This window comes from Salvia miltiorrhiza, chromosome 6 (assembly GCF_028751815.1).
Source record: "Salvia miltiorrhiza cultivar Shanhuang (shh) chromosome 6, IMPLAD_Smil_shh, whole genome shotgun sequence".
Lineage (NCBI taxonomy): Eukaryota > Viridiplantae > Streptophyta > Magnoliopsida > Lamiales > Lamiaceae > Salvia > Salvia miltiorrhiza.
In genome coordinates this window covers 5,466,895-5,487,815 of record NC_080392.1, presented here as the reverse complement: position 1 = coordinate 5,487,815, position 20,921 = coordinate 5,466,895, and the positions used below count along the sequence as shown (strand labels likewise).

Genomic DNA, 20,921 nt, shown 5'->3' with positions numbered 1-20,921 from the left:
ATTGGGGTGGGTCCGTGGACGTAGGCAGTTTGGCCGAACCACGTTAAATATCGGTGTCATTATTTTTCCCGTCTTAGATAATTTATATCTTTGATATTGCTTTCGATTTGATAATGGGTGGAATTATTTGTGTATATTTCCCAACAACTGGTATCAGAGCCACGTTTGTGGCGGTCTGATAATTTTCTTGTGCTGTTACTATTCATCGTGAATAATGATTTCGTTGTGAACAGTGATTGTTCTTTTGTAATTCTTAGTATGCTCTGTGGTTGCAGTAATTACTGAACCTCCACATCAGAAAAGAATTACTTTGAGAAAATTATCTTGTTTATCAATTGGGAGCAATTACGATGGGCGACGGAAAGATTACGATTGAGAAGTTCGATGGTACGGATTTCGGTTTCTGGAAGATGCAGATCGAGGATTACCTTTATGGAAAAGATCTACATCAGCCCCTCAAAGAAAAACCAGATAAGATGGATCCGGACGAGTGGGAGCTGCTGGACAGAAAGGCGATGAGTGCAATACGTTTATCGCTGTCCAGGAACGTTGCCTACCACACGACTGGAGCAAAGTCAACAAAGGAGATGTTGGCGATTCTGGCGGAGATGTACCAGAAACCATCAACTGCAAACAAAGTACATTTGATGAGATGATTGTTCAATCTAAAAATGTCCGAGAGCACACCAGTGCAGAATCATTTGAACGAGTTCAATATGATCACCACACAGCTGAGCTCGGTGGAGATCGAGTTTGATGATGAAGTTCGTGCCCTAATATTGCTATCTTCTTTGCCAGAAAGTTGGGCCGGAACAGTGACAGCAGTTAGCGCTTCATCGGCAAAGGCAAAGTTGCGCTTTGACGAAGTAAGAGATCTGATGATCAGCGAGGAGATTCGCAGGAAAGAATCTCCATCTACTTCAGGGTCAGGGACTGCACTGAACACGGAATATCGAGGAAGATCGAAAGGAAGGCAGAACAGGGGAAGGTCAAAGTCCAGAGGAAAGAGCCAATCCAGGACGGATAAGGGATCAATCCAGTGCTGGAACTGTGAAGAGTTCGGGCACTTTAAGAATCAGTGTAAAGCGCCACCGAAGAAAAAGGATCACAAAAAGACAGCGAACGCAGCCACAACAGAAGATGTAGGCGAGGCGTTGGTCCTGAGCGTGACCAGTCCGATGGAGTCGTGGGTGCTGGATTCTGGAGCGTCTTTCCATTCATGCAGTAATAAAGATATAATTGAAAATTATGTCTCTGGCGATTTTGGACAGGTGTATCTTGCTGATGATGAGCCCCTGAAAATCGTGGGAAAGGGAGACGTGCGAGTTGTGACATCCAACGGATCCGAGTTGAAGCTGAATCAAGTCAGACATATTCCTGGACTGAAAAGGAACTTACTTTCAATTGGGCAGCTTGATGCAGAAGGCTACACAGTGACATTTGGCTGCAGTAATTGGAAGATAATCAAGGGAGCTATGATTGTAGCTCGTGGAAAGAAGGATGGCACGTTGTATATGACAACTAACTCCAAAGATTGCATTGATCTTGCAGGAGGAGTGAACAATGCAGATTTGTGGCATTGTCGGCTTGGCCACATGAGCGAAAAGGGGATGAAGATAATGTGTTCGAAGGGTAGGCTGCCTGGCCTGGAAACTGTTGAAGTTGGCCTGTGCGAGGATTGCGTGTTCGGAAAGCAGAAAAGGGTAAGCTTCTCGAGAGGCGGCAGAACCTTGAAGACGCAGAAACTGGAGCTGGTCCATAGTGATCTATGGGGACCGGCGCCTGTAAAATCCCTTGGTGGCTCGGAATACTACATAACCTTCATTGATGATTCCACTCGAAAGGTATGGGTTTATTTTCTTAAAAATAAATCCGACGCATTTGATACTTTCAGGAAGTGGAAAGCCCTTGTAGAAACTGAAACAGGGCTGAAAGTAAAGTGTCTACGATCCGACAATGGAGGAGAATATGAACTTAAGGAGTTCAAAGACTACTGTGCTGAGAATGGGATTCGCATGGAGAAAACCGTGAGAGGAACTCCCCAGCAGAATGGTGTAGCAGAACGGATGAACAGAACACTAAATGAGCGAGCAAGATGCATGAGGCTGAAAAGTGGGTTGCCTAAGATGTTTTGGGCAGATGCAGTTAACACAGCTGCATTCCTAATCAATAGAGGTCCATCAGTTCCATTGGAGTTTCGGATACCTGAGGAAGAATGGACAGGAAAAGAGGTAAACCTATCTTTTCTACGCATCTTTGGATGTGTTGCTTATGCTCATATTGATCATGTTAATAGAAGCAAGTTAGATGCTAAATCTCTTAAGTGTACGTTCATTGGTTATGGTGGAGACGAGTTCGGTTATAGGCTCTGGGATGAGCAGAACCGAAAGGTTATTCGAAGTAGAGATGTGGTTTTCAATGAACAGGTGTTGTACAAGGAAAGAGTGAAAGCATCTAGCCCTGGCAATTCTGATTCCCAAGTAGTCGAGTTAGACATCTCAAACTCGAGTGGGAGCAAGGAGAGCCAGAATTTTGAAGAGGTTCCAGATGAGGAGCCAAGAACCCCACCACCAAACAATCCGCTGCCAAGACCGGTTAGAGAGCGACGTGCACCTGATAGGTACTCGCCCTCTAATTTTTATTTACTACTTACTGATGGTGGTGAGCCTGAATGCTATGCAGAGGCAGATACTGGTAGTAATAAGCGGATGTGGAGAGTTGCTATGGATGATGAGATTGCATCTCTTATCCTAAACGGCACTTGGGAACTTGTAGAGCTCCCAAAGGGGAAGAAGGCATTGCATTGCAAGTGGATCTATCGAATCAAGATTGAAGCTGATGGTAGCAAACGCTACAAGGCAAGGCTGGTTGTCAAAGGGTTTGAGCAACGATACGGTATTGATTATACCGATATTTTTACTCCTGTTGTGAAACTAACCACTATTCGTTTAGTGTTGAGCATGGTAGTTGCAGAAAACTTGTTGTTACATCAGATGGATGTAAAGACAGCGTTCCTTCATGGTGATTTGGAGGAAAACTTGTACATGACACAGCCCGAGGGATTCGTGGTGAAAGGAAAAGAAAATCTTGTGTGCAAGTTGAAAAAGAGCTTGTATGGCCTGAAGCAAGCTCCGAAGCAGTGGTATAAGAAGTTTGACAGTTTTATGTTGGAGATTGGCTACGCGAGATGCCACGCTGATCATTGTTGCTACTACAAGAGGTTCGACAAAAGTTATCTTATCCTTTTGCTATACGTTGACGATATGTTGATCGCAGGAGCTGATGCAAAGGAAATGGATAAGTTGAAGAAGCAATTGTCTGAACAATTCTCCATGAAAGATCTTGGAGAGGCCAATCAAATTCTTGGCATGAGGATCAAAAGAGACAAGGCGGCAGGAAAGTTGTATCTTTCACAAGCCAACTACATTGAGAAGGTATTGAAAAGATTTAACATGCAGAATTCGAAGCCGGTGAACATCCCGTTGGGTTGTCACTTCAAGCTGTCGAAGAAGGAGTCGCCATGTACAAAGGAGGAACGTGCCGAGATGATAAAAGTTCCTTATGCATCGGCAATAGGCAGCATTATGTACGCCATGGTGTGTACAAGGCCAGATATTGCGCATGCAGTGGGAGTAGTGAGCCGATTCATGGGTGATCCGGGCAAGCAACATTGGGAAGCAGTCAAGTGGATTCTTCGTTACTTAAGAGGTACCACGGAAAAGGCTTTATGTTTTGATGGCAAGAGTGCCAAGTTGGTTGGCTATGTTGATGCAGATTTGGCATCAAATGACCTGGAAGGTCGGAAGAGTACAACCGGGTATGTATTTACTTTTGGTGGTACTGCTATTTCTTGGTCTTCTAAGTTGCAGAAGATTGTCACGTTGTCTACTACGGAAGCTGAGTATGTAGCCGTGACGGAAGCAAGCAAGGAGATGGTATGGTTGCAGAATTTCTTGGGAGAACTTGGGAAGAAGCATGAGAATAGTACACTCTTTAGTGACAGTCAAAGTGCTATTTTCTTGGCTAAGAATCCAGCGTTTCACTCAAGGACAAAGCACATTGAGTTGAAGTATCACTACATCCGTCACCTGCTGGAGATGAAGATCTTACAACTTGAGAAGATCCAGGGAAGCAAGAACTCAGCCGATATGTTTACAAAGGCAGTAACCATTGATAAATTGAAGTTGTGCTCAGCTTCAATTGGTTTGCTAGAATAACAAAGACAGAAAGGCTGCTGCGTTGATCAAGGTGTGAAGACAGATTGAAATCAGTCTTCAAGTGGGAGATTGTTAGTAAAAAATGGAGGTAGGTAGCCACCTACCACCTCCACCATTTGCCACCTACCACCATGAGTGCCACCTACCACCATGAATTTGCCTATAAATACCTTCTTCCACAACATTGCAAAGACACACCAAACACATCTATCAAAGCAGATAGCTAGAGAGATAGAGAGAAAATCTTGTGAGAGAAAACTTCAGTGTGGAAGTTATACACGAGTGATAAAAGTGAGTTGAGAGATAGCCTCTGCGTAGGCAAGATACAAAATACAGTGTGGTATTGTTGTACTCCTCATTTTGTGAGATTCTCTAATATATTGGGGTGGGTCCGTGGACGTAGGCAGTTTGGCCGAACCACGTTAAATATCGGTGTCATTATTTTTCCCGTCTTAGATAATTTATATCTTTGATATTGCTTTCGATTTGATAATGGGTGGAATTATTTGTGTATATTTCCCAACATGATGTTCTAGTCTTTCTCTCCACCACCTTAACTCACTAATACTTACACAACTAATCCTTAATATTATGCTTCTTCAAAAGAAGGTTTGCCTTCCTTGCAAAACATCACGCTCGAATGAGTGTCTCAGTCATGAAATTTTGAGGAGCAATAAGCTCCATGTCTGAGTTGTGGAACACTCATTTGAGCAGGATGCTTTCCATTGAAATGTGGAATGTGTAAGGGTCAAAATTGGTGTGATAATATTATCTCTCCTTTGTAGAGTAAATGAGAAATGTGTAAGGATCAAGTAGGAAATGTGGGAAAAGAAAGGAAGGATTTAAAGAGTGAAATTTTATTTATCCTTTCTTTTCACATGATAAATTTACAATCAAATAGAACGCACCCTTATTGTTTAATGAGAGGATATTAAAAAGGTTGGAAAACTATCTTTCGTCGTCATTTGTTATGTCTTTTTAGAGATGCAATGCTGAGAATAATTGTACTTACAACAAGGTATTTGTCTTTTTGCTACTATAAATAGATGGATTTGTCGACTTGAACTTGAGTTATTAAGGTATATATGCGTTTACATAATCTTAATTATTAAGGGATTTGTAGACCCATTGACACATATCAATGAACTAAGTAAACGAGAAACGGCAATGGCTTGTCCCAGAGTTTATGAAATCTTTGCCCTCTTTTAAACATTTTTGAACCCAACAAAAATAAAATGAAAATGCCATGTGATGTTGGTTACTTTGTCACTTTTGTAGTACTGAAGTTTTTACTCTGATATTATATGCCTTGAAGAATGAAGTTGGCATCTAATAATTAATTTAAAAGTTTATTGTACATACTTTCCATTTTTGGTAGGTACATTCAGCCTTCTTTATTATATATCTGGCCATCATCATGTGCTCAGCTTCTCTTCCGCCTGCCTTGTTTTTTGAAAAGGGTATCCATTATAGCTTACTTTCAGTATCACCATGTTTGTCTTCTCAACGTGCATTCTAGGGATGGCAATGGGCCGGATCTGGACCGGATCTTGCTTGGTCCAGATCCAGATCCGAATTTTTTGACTTAGGCCCAGATCCGGTCCAGATCCATTGGATCCAAAAAAATGAGATCCAGGTTCAGATCCATAAGATCCACAGGGTCTCGGGTCCAGACCCGGATCCATACTTTTTGTCTTTTAAAATAAATTTGTAAATCTTAAATTAATCCCAAATAAAATTATAATTATTGTCTAGATTTTCAACAATTATTCAAAATAAATGAATTAACCATATTCTACAAAAATATTATCAAAGTTTAATAACAATAAGAATATAATAATCAAGTACTAAATAACAGTGGAACAATGTGTCCTCTATTTTACATAGAAAAAAGAAAATTAATATTATCAATACAAATAATAATAATAATAATAATGATAATGATAACTAAAATTTAAATTAAAATAAAAGTAAAATATTATCTTTAATTGCATTATATATTATTTATGAAAAGAGATATATAGATTAGTCATAGATATTAGATTAGAGTTAGATAAAAATAAATAACATTATATATAATTTTATATATAAATGGATCCATGGATCGGATCTGGGTCTCAGATTTTTTGCTTCAGATCCAGATCCGAAAATTATAAAAATAATCCAGATCCGGTCCAGATCCATTGGGTCCATTTTTCCTAAGGTCCAGATCCTAAAAAAAGGATCTGGATCCGCGGATTTGGACCGGGTCCAAGATCCATTGCCATATCCCTAGTGCATTCATATAATTAAGACGTGTGTCGTCACCATTCATCACATACAGCGAAAAAGCTAACAAAATGAATCTAGAAACACAGATATTTATATTGAGACAATCAAGCCACACATAGACATTAATACACACTTGCAGAGACATTGGAATTAATCCCATCTTTTCTTCTATTATCACATCATTAAATAATGGTTTGATACATTATTAAAAAACCTGTTAATGATAAAAGGAGCCATTTGGGCTTCTAATATCAATTTGGATTTGTGCGCGTAGTATAATTTTTTATGGGCTTCAGGTTGGGGCCTGATATCTCGTTATGCTGTTGCATGATTATAAATTATTTGGATCGAAATCCTAGATAATATAAAATGATTATAGATACTACATAATCCTAGCTGTAATCATGTTTATTATAAAATGGTTGTTTGGGAGGAATCTAAGTTGAAATTAGAATGGAACTCTTTGGAAATAAACTAGTGAAAATACTATCATCTAACATAATTATGAATAATTATAGTAATCTAGAGGGTAGGTAAGACACATAATCACACTATTGTATGAATTATGCCATATAGCAATAATATGGACGACTTTACTAAATAAAACTACGAATAGGGATATCAATCAAGTCAATCCATCGAATTTCAGGGCAACCTTACCGAATTTTAGCTAATTCATTGAGCTAGTGGGGCTCGAAAATTTCTTTAAAAATTAATTAATTTTTACTCTTGATAATTTTATATTTGTAACGAACAAATACAATACACACATTTTTTAGAGATATGCATGCACACATTTTTGTTTAATGACTATTATTTTCTAATTTTTTACATTTAAAAATTTTAGGTTAAGTATTTGCTTAAAAAACATAGAGAAGTCTAATAATAAGTATAATATTCGAATATTAAATCAAAATATATTTTAATTTTTTTTAAAAAAATAAAATCTTATTATACTAACTTCAAGAATGAATAAGGTTTAGCATATTATTTTTGGATCAACTCTAGGATTGAAGCTATCTTTTCATTAATTTTATTAAATTATCAAATTATTCCATTATGAGCCATTCGAACTGAAATTTTATCGAATTGAAAATTTTTAACCCTAACTTTCTCAATTGGTTGATCTATTGAATTGACATCTAACTATGACATTTGCATTGCGGCAAGTATTTATTTATCTTATTATTATTAAATGAGGAAACGAACAGAAAAGCAAAATACACTTAATTGAATCAAGTGGAACGGACGAAGACACGAAGAGGGCAATTAAATAAATTATTTATAAAAAAATATAATAAAACCCACCCTTTTCCTTTGTCCACATAAGTTTACGGCAATGCACAGAAAAATGAATCAAAAAAATCAGAAATTTCCTGCGCTTCTCCTTTCTCTCCTGAAATCACCAATATATATAGGCTTGTGTGTCTACGTTTATACATCAAAAACAGATTCATCAAATCCGACTAGAGGGGAAGCCCGCCACCGTCGTCATCCGTGAGGTATGGCCGTCGCTGCACAGCCGTCGCTCCGCCTCCACCAAAATTATGCTTTCTTCCGCACGAATCAAAGCTTTCATCGTAATTCCCAGCTCCACCACCCTTCCCCCCGCTCCTCTCCTGCGAGAATTCGAGCAAGCTCTGCTGTTGCTCTGGAGCCCGTACTTCACTATCCTTACTCCTTCTCATTTTTGTATGCCTCCATAACTGTGTGTTTGTGTATATAGTAGTGGCGGGAAGCGCACAGGGCGAATATGATCAGTACACATGAGTTTCTAGTTCCACTTTCTTAGAAATGGTGAACTTTAGAGAAAAATAAATATAGTAATAGCATCAGTTGTGCCAATTTGAGGTCAACATTTTCTGTACAATCAATTTTGAAAACCGAAAATTGTGCCGCAGTGTGTGTGTATGTGTGGTGATTTTCTGAATGTTATCATAGTAATACATCTATTGAAATGGAAACCTGTGTTTGGTTTTATTTTAGGCTCTGGAAATTTATGTTTTGACTGTGGTGGTGATGTACAAAATATGAAGAATGAAAAAAATTTGAAAAAGCAAACTGCTTCGAGAAATTATTTTGATGTATTGGTAGAGATATTTTCAAGTTAAGAGGTCTTGTCAACATAAACTTGCGCGGAAATGTGATGATAGTTCTTTGCAAACAGTGGATATCTCATTCTTAGTAAGTTTAAGAAACAAACAAGTATTCGTCTTTGGAGAAGGAAGATGATGATGATGGTGAAGATGTCTAAATGGCCGTTCTTGTTCAAGCACATTTTGATTTTTGAGTTAACTTATGTTGAATTGTGTGATTCTACATTCTAAAATAGAAAGTACGTATCTCTGAGGAGTGAGGATAGTGTCATAATCATTGTGCTAAATATATTGGGGCAACCCGTGCTTACCAGGAATCAACCACCGAAGTCCGAGATACTTCAAATGTTGACTTGTTTGCTTGTCCAATTTGTTATGAGCCATTGATACGAAAAGGCCCTTCAGGATTCAACTTGTAAGTTCAAATGTGAAATAATGGCGAAGCTTGTCAGCATGATGTGGTGAGTCATGAGAGTTCTAACTCAAGTCCACAATGATGCAGGCCAGCAATTTATAGGTCTGCTTTCAAGTGTAGGACGTGCAAAAAGTCATACTCGAGTAAAAACATGTATCTTGATCTTACTGTTACTTCTGGAACAAAGGAGTACAATGAGTTCCAACCAGCTGGGACTGAGCTATTCAGGTGTATTATACTGACCCTCTTAACATCACGTTCTAATCATTTGCAAATCCATTGTATATATGTATATATATTGGTGTTGCATTTTGCAATTTTACTCGTGATGAAGTTGAGTGTGATTGATAACTGTAGCTAGAGTGTTATGTTGATACTTTGTGCTATTTACCCACATGTTGTTCTATAGATTGTGAAAAGACTGCTACGAACAAGATTGGATATAGATATGTATTGATGAGGACTCTAATGGTATTGTTGATGTGAGTGTTAGACGACTATGATGTTTGATTTTGATTTTATCTTATTATTGAGTAATATACCAATATTATGAACATGCTATGTCTTTAATTTGATGTATCTGAAACTTCTAAACAATTAAGTTTAATGTTTGGTTTGTTATCTATGTTTTATAATAATTTTTATGAACTTTTTGGTCTTTAGTCTGAGGCCTACGCCTCGGACCGCCTTGAGGCTTATGCCTCGACGAGGCAAAACACCTCAAATAGGCCTTAAGACTTTTACAACATTGGCTGTTCAAACTTGATGTTGGTGTCCTCGCTTTTTCCAGGAGTCCACTTGTTTCATTTGTGTATGAGAGAGGCTGGCGCCAAAACTTTAACCGTAGTGGTTTCCCTGGTCCTGATCAAGAGGTAAATTGTTATATTTCCCACAATTAAGCCAGCAGAGAACTTAAATCTGGAAAATGGGATAAACTTTCATGAAATTGTTTTTAAAGAGCATTAAAATAGAGGAAAAGGGGTGTGTGAAACAGATGATCACTCTATCTTGGTATTTTAATTTTTAAATTTGGGATAATGGCCAATTCTAGCCCAATGTCACTTAATAAAAGGAAATTCTAGTCATGTAGATAAAAATGTGGAGTTAGTAGCCTATGTTACTATTTTGCCCTCACACTTTACTATGTAACAAAAATTAGTGAACAGTGTAAATAACACTATTACACGAAATTGAAAATTTGTGTATCAGTTTAAATAACACAGTTACATGAATTACACAATCCGTGTAATCGTGTAAAGGCATACAGATCATTATAATTCTTGTAATCATCGAATTTTTCATGCAAGTCATTTTAACACAAAAAAGGCTATTGTTCCCACATTTTTATCCACATGGCTACAATTTCCTATTGCTATATGTCATTGGCTACTGTAGGGTGCTTGCTCTTTTAACTTCTCCCGTTGGATTTGAACTGCATTATACACAGTAACATTTTCTTTCCGTTGATATTGCATCTATAATCGACAAAACTACAACTCCTGCTGATTACGGTGGAACTGTCTTTTGAAATTGTGTACAGTTCAGTATGGCTCAGGAGTACTTTAAACCAGCTGAAGGTGGAGTACTTGTAGATGTGAGTTGTGGCAGTGGTTTGTTTTCCAGAAAATTTGCCAAATCCGGGGCTTATTCAAGAGTTGTCGCGCTTGATTTTTCTGAAAATATGCTTCGTCAATGTTTTGATTTCATAAAAAATGATGATACTATCTTAAGCTCGTGAGCATTTCCTTACTCAATACCTCTTTATATTTACTGATTAGAACGTGGATACTTTAAACATTTCTGTTCAGCTCATTTAGGCCTTTGTTTCATTTAAAACAAAGTGAAACTATTTGGAATTTGGCAGGGATCTTGCCCTTGTGAGAGCTGATGTTTCGAGGCTTCCCTTTTCATCTGGTTCAGTTGATGCTGTTCATGCTGGTGCAGCCTTACATTGCTGGCCATCTCCTTCAAATGCTGTAAGTTCTTTTAGGCCGTCTCAGATTTCCAACTGTTTCAAGCAAAAGAATTTGCTTTTTGGTTCTTTTTCCTTGAAATGCTTCTTTTCTTTTCTTTCCTTTTCTTTTTATTGTGCTTTTTATTTCCAGGATAGGGGAGGAGTAGCAAGTAGAACTGTTATGATTGAACCCCAGTATATCTGTAATTAGAATAGACTGTCAAACCTTGTGTGATGGAAAACTTGTTAATGACCAATCAAGGAAACACTTAAGAAACTTAATGTTTATAGAAACATGGACAAGTAAGCATCGATGGCACAAGTTTCGTTTGCCTTTCCTTAGCTTCTTGGAGCTGATTAAGACCTTTGATGATACACCCGGTGTGAGTAAGTTTCCATTTCATGTATGATTTCTTCTAACATTTTCCTATGGTGTTTAGATTGCTGAGATAAATCGGATAATGCGAAGTGGTGGTATTTTCGTTGGAAGCACTTTCCTTCGAGTCACTTCATCAACTCCTACTTTCTTAAGGCCTTTCAGTTTAAGACAGGTTCTCCCTTTTACAATGACTACTCCCCTATTTTATTATTATTGAGGCATATTCCCATCTTGCTCTAAGGTAAATGGTTAGGTCTGTGGATTTGGATTCGTGTAGTGGTTGCTAGGAGCATCGAAATCTCTTATGTTAAGTTTGAAATTGAAATGCCTAACTTTGTGGAGCAATTCACGATAGATTTTCATGTTTTCTGCTGAAATATGTTGGTGTGTTATATTGGGCAGAGAATCACAAGGAATTATAACTATCTGACAGAAGAGGAGATTGAGGACCTATGCATGTCGTGTGGGCTCATTAATTACACCAAGAAAGTTGAGCAGTCTTTTATCATGTTTTCTGCTCAGAAACCTTGATTTCTTGCCTTCCTACTTTGCTTCCCATACGCATATGTATGTATACTGTATATGGATCCACCCAAATCTACCCAACGTTGTTGTAACTATGATAATTTTGTTTTCCTAGGAGGTAATAAAGTTGTTGGCTTATTGCCTTCTCTCTGTCTCACAAATTATTACTTACTACTATAACATAGAAGCTTCTCCTACACTATTGTTCATTACATGGTTAGCACATAAAATGTTGTATTCAATTTTGCAAAATGATATTTTCTCTCATATTAATGACATTACCAATGTGTTGATCTAATACTTTATACACACCCTATAGAATAAGAATACATATTATATATTAATGGAAATTTCAGTAATTCGTTGGAAATGCGTAATCTTTCTAATAATTGATCTGAACGGTTTTCCACATTTTTTATATAGACCTGAACGGTGTTATACTATTAACAATTATTACTATGACATAACAAAATACACAATATAACGAAACATAAATAAAATGGCTTTTCGTATGGAACGCACTTTCAGAGAAATTAACTTCCTCTGCACATTTGGTGTATATTTCTCTACTAACATTTGCCTATCACTACGTGGATAAATTTTAGAGCCTTATCACCCCCTTAAGTAATGGCATCAACCCAAAACATTTGGGAACTCTTTTAAACCTTTACTTCAACCATTTGTTGTTATATCCTTGGTAAGTAGTAGACTGAGATATCACCAAGAGAGATTAACATATGATTAGGTAGTTAATTATCTTGTCTTAATATGCGATTTAATTTTATAATCAGTTACACAACAAAATGTTACCTATCAGCTCATGATCACTTAATGCTGAAAACTTGGTCAATGACAACCATAGAAATTTCTTGTGAATCTTTTTGTTTGGTTCTTTGTTCATTTGTTTGGCAACAAATCTTGATTTTATGGCCACATTGCAACAAAAGTATGGACATGCATAAGCCCACATCGAGAATTTGATCAATTATCTTTATGTGCAAAAAAAAACAACACGAAATGTTGTGTTTTTGTGTATAATCTGTGTTGATTAACATGTCTTTTTTGGCATTTTGTGCCGCCTAGAGTAATTAAGGACTAAGTCTATGCAACATATACATCAACATGAAATAATAATAGTAATTATTATCATGCAGTTGGCCGGCTAAACAAAAGTAAATTGACAATTCTCTCATTTCAAACAATATTAACCACATTCCTTCTTTCTCCTACTCCTACTATAGGCAATTTCATGCAAAAAGAGAAAGATACTGCAGTAGTTGATACTTTATTAAAAGCTCTTAAATTTTGAAGGGGGAAAAAACATGGCAAATAGACAAGATTTTTCACCAGCTTCAGCACCTCCAGGATTTCTCAATTATGGAAATGGGTCAAACAAGAAACCTATATTAGGTGGAATTTTGATTGCCATTATACTAGTATTTGTTGCAGGCTGGTCATAAATCTGTTTCAAGAGGAAGCTGTATGCCAAATTCAGGCTATACAAGAACCAAAAAGGTTTGTTTCTTCACTCTTACAATTATCAGAAAATGAATATGTATATCTTCAACTCCCTTATCAATCAAAGTAGCTCACTCTAGTCCTTGTTGAGCAAGCAGGGAAACTAGATGCAGAGAAGATGAAGTTAAGGCGATTTCGTTTGGAAGAACTGCAGAAGGCCACAGACAATTTCAGCCATGATTTCTTGATTGGTCATGGATCATTTGCTAACGTCTATCGCGGTACATTCCCTGTGGAGGGAACTCTAGCAATCAAGAAGCCTCATTCTGAAGCATACACAAGCACTGAAGACTTCAGAAATGGTAATTTATTGTTGAGGCACAGTAATATTTATTCATTTAGTGTGTATCTATCTAGTCATTGATTCTTGATTAATTTCTTGGAAGCAGAAGTGAGGTTGCTGTCAAAAGTGAAGCATGAGAATCTGGTTGCATTGGTGGGATTCTGTGAAGAAACAGGCAAGAAAGTTATGAAGATGGACTTAAATTTAGATTAATAAATGTTGATATAAGTTGAGTTGATTAACATAATTTCTGTTACTTGATGATTAATTCCTGCAGGGCCAAAGGCAGCAAAAATCTTGGTCTATGAATATGTGGCTAATGGCTCATTACTAGACTACATCATTGGTAATATATTAAGAACTACCTTAATCAACCATAAAAATCCAAACTTTTTAATTAATGTGTTTGTCAGGGAAGGGAGGAAGGAGTTTAACATGGAGGGAGAGAGTTAAGATAGCCATTGGAGCAGCTAAAGGTAGGCCTACGACTCTGGTACAACGACAGCCTCAAGATTTTGTGTGCAGCAAATGTCTAGATGTTTGTTGTTGGTGATGGCAGGAATAGGCCATCTGCACGAAGGGATTAGGCCGAGCATCATCCACCGTGACCTGAAGCCGAGCAACATCCTAGTTGGAGAGGGATTTGAGGCGAAGGTATCGGATTTTGGGCTGGTTAGAACAGGGCCAGTTGGTGATGAATCACATGTTACCAGTAAGGTTAAAGGGACACTAGGGTACCTTGATCCTGCTTATTGTTCAACCTTTCATCTCACTCCATTTACTGATGTCTATAGCTTTGGAGTCATACTTCTGCAGCTTCTTACTGCTAGACCTGCACTTGACTCTACTAGGGCTGCTAATTCTACTTCTCACATCATTAATTGGGTAACTCACACTTTCAATATCTTACTTATATAGACCATCCTTTTAAATGTTAATGGTTTGGTTTATAAAGAAATTTGTAAAATAATTGGATTATAAGGCAAACTCTAGGAGTGGATTTGGCAATATAACTTCTTAGTGGTGGTGGTATATATATATATATTAATAAAATAAAACACGATATTAAATAAAGAAATGAATTAAAACTATATGTATCCAAGAAGCATATATGTTGATCCTAAAGCATGGGAAAATGCAGGCAAGATTGAGCATTGAGAAGGGCAAGATTGGAGATATCTTGGACACTAATCTTCTAGTGCAAGGTTGCAACATGGAAATGATGGTAAAAATGGGAGAGATTGCTCTAAGATGTGTGGTGAAAGTGCCCAAGGAAAGGCCTACAATGAGCCAAGTCAGGCAAGAATTGGAGGCAGCGTTGAAGGCGGCCGACGACGAGGACCTCCCTCCACCTCCACCTGCAGCATCAATGGGAGATGGAGATGATGATCAGAGGAAAAGTGGTAGGATTCATCGGTCATCTGATAGCGTTGTGAGTGTTGATGGGATTGGGCTTGAGAGATTCCATGTAGAATTGGATAGTGTGTCTTTTCAGAGTGTGAGTTTGAGGTGTTTAGAGACAAGTATTAGTATGGATTAATATTAGTTCAGCATCGATCACTACCAACATTATATATATATATATATATCTTGTTTAATTGCCACTCATCTCTTACATATGTTTTCTTATTCTAAATCATAAAATTAATGTTTATGATGTCTTGTGTTTCTTTTTTATGACAAGGCTTACATGTAACTAGTGTTTGAAGTGTGTTCGAATTCCACACTTTTTAATCATAACTTAATTCGTATCTTATTTTAATTATTGGATTGTCGTCAATTTCATAATCATTGAAATACACAATTTTAGAATAGAGTATATTTTATCTGGGTGTGACTTTTTTTTCTTCAGTTTGAGTCCCCTGTCTCAAGTTTGCAGTATTAATTTGCTGAATCATTCGCCTTTTTTTTGTGTTATTTTGTGAAACCACAAATTCTTGAAATTATAAATTTGGTCATAAGTATTAATTTTGAATCCAAAACACATAAACAAGCAAAACGCAGTATATATACATACTTTATATTCTATAATTTACGTAGTGCATATCGTATTAATTAATTAATATATCCGTCTTATATTCGAGATATAAGCTAATCTTCTTCGCCTGAGATTTTTTTTTTCTTTCAAATTTTTTCTGTCTTCACATTTAATTTATTACACTGTGTGAAACTATAAAATAGGAGTAGAGATATATACATATACTATATGTCATGTATGTGTGTGTGACTTTGCACTTTCCACGATGGTGAAGAGAAGCATATATATATATATATGGACAAAGAGCAAGTTGAAGTGGGAAAGCCACCACAAATTCACGTTTGTTTGTGGAAAATCACAACTTCATTGTTTGGTCTGAGCCAGACATAATCAAACAAACACATGCATTAATTTCGTCCCAACCAAAAATTCCTCGCCTCTTCTGCTTCTGCATGCATATATTACTTTCTCTCCCTTCCCCTTTTGTTATGTTGCAGTAAAAAAATAAGCTTTCTGTACATTCTTCGACATATTTTACCGTCTGCATTTATATCAATCGTTAGGTAATATGTACAACACATGTGCATCTTTCATTTTATTTTATTTTAAAGTTGGGCGCATCTTTCATATTAAAGTAATATGAAGTATAGATATATGCTACCATATATTCATGATTACTTCATTAATTGCATTGCCTCCGAATTCAAGTAACATTGCTTTTATTACATAATAACTCTTGTCCGTGAATTCAAACAATTTTATTTTCCCCCTTATTTGGTCAAGATATGCGATCTCTTCACAACTCTAGTTGACCCATTATTAATGGAAGTTGATGATATGATTTGCATCGATAATGCAACTCCTTCGAATAATTGGACCACCTCTACTTTTTAGATTTGGATTAGGGTGCAGATTAGCCCTGAACTAGACCCTCCTAGAGCGTTTATCCCCTCAGACTCGGTCAAGACGCGTTGACCTCCCTGAACTTCCGAAACAAGGGTGCAAATAAACCCCTCCGTTAAACGAAGCCCAAACACCATTTTCTTTTAAAAAAAAGATTTTTTAATTTCTAGTGGGCCCCATCCACTCCTCTCTCATCTCAACCGCCCACACCTTCACCGCCGGCTCCTGCATCTGCGCTGCACAGAGCGGCCGTGCCACCTCATGCCGCTGCGCATCCGCCGCCACTGCTCTCAACCACCTCACGCGCCTACCTCCAGTCCGGCGTCGACCTCTCCACAGATCCAGACCGCGCCGTTCACGGCAGGTTGATTGGCACCGGAAACGAAATCTGGTGGTTGCTGCTCAGCGTTCGAAAGAAGGCGGCTGCTTGAATCGAGCAGGTCGACGGGTCTGGATCCAGCGTGAGCACTGGTCGCGGCTGTTGAGTCGCGCAGGGGTCGACGACGGATTGGACGTAGGCGACGTGAGGTGGTTGAGAGCGCGCAGCGGCAAGCGGCAGGAGGTGGCGCGGTCGCTCTGTGCGGTGCAGATGCCAGGAACCGGCGGCTTTTGGTGGTGAGGAAGAATGACGGCGAGTGGCAGCCGGCGGCTGGAGAACGGCGGTGAGGGTGTGGGTGGCTGGGATGAGAGAAGAGTGGGGCCCACTAGAAAAAAAAAGTAAACGGCGTTTGGGCTCCGTTTAACGAAGGGGTTTATCAACCCTTGTTTCGGGAGTTTAGGGAGGTCAACGCGTCTTGACCGAGTCTGGGGGGGTAAACGCTCTAGGGGGGTCTAGTTCAGGGGCTAATCTGCACCTTAACCCTTTAGATTTTACTCTACTCCTTCCACCTAAATTGATCAATTTCTTTTCGACACAAAATTTAAGAAATTAGTGTTTAGTGTTTTAAGTAGAGATGTCAATCGGGTCAACTCATCGAATTACGAATTATTCGGGTGCGAGTTAATCGGGTTGAAAATAAAAATCGGGTTAGAAACTTTCAACCCTAACTCTAAATGTTTGAGTTCGAGTTAGTTGGACTCAAATATTTTTTTTTTAATTAACTAATACTAGTATATTTCTCCTGATAATATTATATTTGTAATAATTAAAACACGCATAAATAAGTAAAATTTCAACATCGACTTACATAATAAAAATATAAAAATGCAATATTTTGGGTAGCGTCATGTATGAGATACTAGTTGATTTGATTTATTTACTAGTTGGGGGTCTACGTAACCCCTCACCCTTGGGTGTTTTGTTTATATATATATATATATATATATATATATATATATATATATATATATATATTAAGTATCATTTTTAATTTTTATATCTAAATATTTTATGTTAATTATTGAATTAACAATACAGATAAGTGAAATGATGAGATTTTATAATATTTTATTATTTTTAATTTTTATATCTAAATATTTTATGTTAAGTATTCGGGTTTCGAGTTAGCCCATCGGGTTAGTCGGGCCGACCCTATCGGATGTCGGGCTATTACGTTACGGACTAGTTGGGTTGTAATTTTTATCGGGTTGAAAATTTTCAACCCTAACCCTCTTGAATTGACGGGTTAATCGGGTCACTCCAAGGGTTTCAGGCTATATTGACATCCCTAACTTTAAATGTGTTTGACAATAGAATAAATAAAGTGAAAAGGTCAAATCTTTTCTAATTTATTTCATAAAAAGAAATTGATCGGTTTAATTGTGACCATCCGAAAATACTTGGTTAAGTTAGTTAGCACAGAAAAATTAATTTTCATTTCTTGAGTCAATTTTCCCGAATGAAAATGTTAATTATTTTCAACTACATATGTATGCTATGTTTTCTAATTTTGTAGTTAATTATTTTCAACTATATATGTATGCTATGTTTTCTAAATTTGTATGATATTTTTTAGTTATCTATATTGACCGGAGAATTAGAGTATGATTATATTTGAACTAATTATAAGTTTGAATTAAATTAATGGAAAAAATTATCCTCCTTAAATATAAATTTTACTCTATTAACTAAGTCCTAGATTGTACGCGTAGCCCAGATTGTTTTAGCCCTTTGAAACTTTTTGTTTGTTACATTGGTCATTTGAAGCTTTTGTCATTTTTTAAACAATTTTTAGCGTAAAGTTTCACGTAATATTGAAGCAGAAGACATTGGTCCTTCAGAACCTATCTAGCTAGCCAATAAATTTGCTCTTTTTGTCTTGCAGTTTATTGCTCCCTCGTCTCATTTGTATTGGCCCTTTATTTTTTAGCATGGAGATTAAGAAAACCTTTATTTATGAGTTAAGTAGGTGGAGTGTTTTACTTTTGCCCACTTAAGAGTCCTTATTTTTGCTATTTTAAAAAATGGGCTAATACACAGGGCCGGCCCTGACATTCCGGGGGCCCTAGACGAAAAGGAAAAAAGGGGCCCCTAGGCAATAAACTAGAAAACAATTATGAGATAATTACAAAAATAACTTAGATCTTCTAGCATTTTGAGAAGCAAAATCATCAATAATTTCTTCAAGATCAAGTTTTTCTAATACCTCATGTTCAATGCATAAAACCGCTAATCCATTCAACCTTTCTTGAGACATAGTAGAACGTAAATATGATTTTATCAATTTTAATTTTGAAAAACTTCTTTCAGCTGAAGCTACAGTAACTGGTATAGTCAACAATATTCTATATGCAATAGAACATTAGGAAAGCAATCTGAAACTTTAACAAATTCAAGAACCTCACCAAGCGATTTTGTTTCAGATGGTAAACACATTTGTAGCACTTGCAATTCAGAATATAAATCTTCAGCATCAATGTCAAATTTATCATTATGTTTCAGGGCATCTTGAAGCTTAACACAACACTTACGCAATTTATCACTATCCCATAAAGATAACATCTTATGATGTAAGATCAAAACGGAGAATAACAAAATGCAACGAAGAAGAAGATTTACGTGGTTCGGCCACTAACGACCTACGTCCATGGAGGGTGAAGAGAAATTTTATTGACAGATTTGAGAGCTCGCCGGAATTACAGAACGTGACCGGAAATCTTGAGAAACGCAACTCAAGAAGATTACACCGCACTCACCAACTACACTCATTTCCTTTCTTGTTACAGTACAAAACTCACAGTGAAAGATCGAATTTATAACCCTAACTAACTCACTGAACATTGAGCTAGAAACGACACCGCTTCAACAGAAACGTAATACATGAAGTAAATAAGAAACACGACTTATAATACTTCATCTGCACAACTCATGCTATCCCTCTGACCAGCGTGGAATGACGCCAGAGAAATGACTCCAGAGGAATGACACCAGAGAAATCATCTTCCAGAGGAATCAACCGCCAGAGGAATCAAACCGCCAGAGGAATCAAACCACCAGAGGAATCAAACCACCAGAGGAATCGACCGTCAGAGGATTCAATAGACAGAGGAATCATCCGCCAGAGGATTCAACCATGCAGCCAAATTCGAAGCCACCTTTCACAACATATGAGGAAACAAAAAGCCAAAAATATCTTCAAAAATTGTCAATTGTTCAAATCTAGTCTTTAAAGATAAAATAGCAATATCCACTATAACAAGAAAATAATTGATCCTAAAATACTCCTCATCAGATAATGGAATCTCTTCTTGACAACTTTCATCAAATTGTTTCTTCCTACGAATCATACGTTTTGGTGGAAAAATAGGATCAATTTCCATCTTAGATGCAAGCTCCTTAGCTAATGTCAAGGCCGATTGAAAACCATCCTCTCTATATTTTTCAAAATAAGAAATCAAACCTTTCAAAATAACTATTGCAACATCAATTTGCATATCTTTAGATTGTAATTTTTTGCTAATCAAATTTGTTTTGTTCAATATATTATGCCATATAGTCATACCCAACAAAAACTCAAAATTGTCAAGTTCATTAGTCGCCAAAGACTCGGCTTCACTCCTAGTTTTAGCATCATCACTTACTCTTGCTAGTTCAAATAGAGCCTCTCTTATCTCATTAGGTTGAGTTATTATAGCAGTAACACTATTAATATGACTTTCCCATGAGATTGGTGAAGAATAGAGCCTAAGTAAATTTTATTTATTTTTTTATTGTAAGGTATATAATATAAGTGGGCCTAAATTTTGGGGCCCCCAAAAATTGGGGGCCCTAGGCCATTGCCCCACCAAATGTTAATAAGGGCCGGCCCTGCTAATACAATTGGGACCGCTCAAAATGACAATGAAGCCAATACAAATGAGACGAAGAGAGTAATTTTTTTGAGAAGGAAGACGTGTTATTATTCAAGAATCATCAAACGAAACACACTCCTTGAGCCAACACA

General features: G+C 37.2%; 3 protein-coding genes across 5 annotated transcripts; 2 read left to right on the top strand and 1 right to left on the bottom strand.

The window, feature by feature from the left end:
• The first annotated feature begins 7,807 nt into the window (after positions 1-7,807).
• On the top strand, positions 7,808-12,003 carry LOC130988173 (uncharacterized methyltransferase At2g41040, chloroplastic). The gene is made up of 8 exons (XM_057911955.1): positions 7,808-8,148; positions 8,899-8,999; positions 9,087-9,227; positions 9,790-9,871; positions 10,540-10,733; positions 10,864-10,975; positions 11,394-11,504; positions 11,735-12,003. Exons 1-8 carry the CDS (start codon positions 7,993-7,995, stop codon positions 11,861-11,863), a joined length of 1,026 nt encoding a protein of 341 aa, XP_057767938.1. The 5' UTR covers positions 7,808-7,992; the 3' UTR covers positions 11,864-12,003.
• Positions 12,004-12,149: 146 nt separating this feature from the next.
• LOC130988171 (putative serine/threonine-protein kinase) lies at positions 12,150-15,262 on the top strand. 3 transcript variants are annotated; one of them, XM_057911953.1, is made up of 7 exons: positions 12,150-13,372; positions 13,474-13,677; positions 13,765-13,833; positions 13,936-14,004; positions 14,072-14,134; positions 14,218-14,543; positions 14,800-15,262. In XM_057911953.1, the coding sequence occupies exons 2-7, from the start codon at positions 13,494-13,496 to the stop codon at positions 15,196-15,198; spliced, it is 1,110 nt and encodes a 369-aa protein (XP_057767936.1). In that variant the 5' UTR covers positions 12,150-13,372; positions 13,474-13,493; the 3' UTR covers positions 15,199-15,262. The 3 variants fall into 3 exon arrangements, with proteins under 3 accessions (XP_057767936.1, XP_057767937.1, XP_057767935.1); XM_057911954.1 differs by having other exon boundaries at positions 13,765-13,842; positions 14,218-14,312; XM_057911952.1 differs by having other exon boundaries at positions 13,765-13,842.
• A 3,771-nt stretch (positions 15,263-19,033) lies between these two features.
• On the bottom strand, positions 19,034-20,634 carry LOC130990394 (uncharacterized). Its single transcript, XM_057914634.1, has 3 exons — positions 20,084-20,634; positions 19,319-19,460; positions 19,034-19,218 (listed from the first exon to the last, which is right to left on the bottom strand). Exons 1-3 carry the CDS (start codon positions 20,476-20,478, stop codon positions 19,132-19,134), a joined length of 624 nt encoding a protein of 207 aa, XP_057770617.1. The 5' UTR covers positions 20,479-20,634; the 3' UTR covers positions 19,034-19,131.
• Between the last annotated feature and the right edge of the window lie 287 nt (positions 20,635-20,921).

Coding starts and splice junctions, on each gene's coding strand:
- LOC130988173 (XM_057911955.1), top strand. CDS start 7,993: ATGGCCGTCGCTGCACAGCCGTCGCTCCGCCTCCACCAAAATTATGCT. Junction 8,149..8,898: donor CTGCTGTTGCTCTGGAGCCC/GTACTTCACTAT, acceptor CGTGCTTACCAG/GAATCAACCACCGAAGTCCG. Junction 11,505..11,734: donor GGCCTTTCAGTTTAAGACAG/GTTCTCCCTTTT, acceptor TATATTGGGCAG/AGAATCACAAGGAATTATAA.
- LOC130988171 (XM_057911952.1), top strand. CDS start 13,494: ATGAAGTTAAGGCGATTTCGTTTGGAAGAACTGCAGAAGGCCACAGAC. Junction 13,678..13,764: donor CACTGAAGACTTCAGAAATG/GTAATTTATTGT, acceptor TCTTGGAAGCAG/AAGTGAGGTTGCTGTCAAAA. Junction 14,135..14,217: donor AGCCATTGGAGCAGCTAAAG/GTAGGCCTACGA, acceptor TGGTGATGGCAG/GAATAGGCCATCTGCACGAA.
- LOC130990394 (XM_057914634.1), bottom strand. CDS start 20,478: ATGACTATATGGCATAATATATTGAACAAAACAAATTTGATTAGCAAA. Junction 19,461..20,083: donor GGCTTTTTGTTTCCTCATAT/GTTGTGAAAGGT, acceptor TTTATGGGATAG/TGATAAATTGCGTAAGTGTT. Junction 19,219..19,318: donor AAACAAAATCGCTTGGTGAG/GTTCTTGAATTT, acceptor AGCTGAAAGAAG/TTTTTCAAAATTAAAATTGA.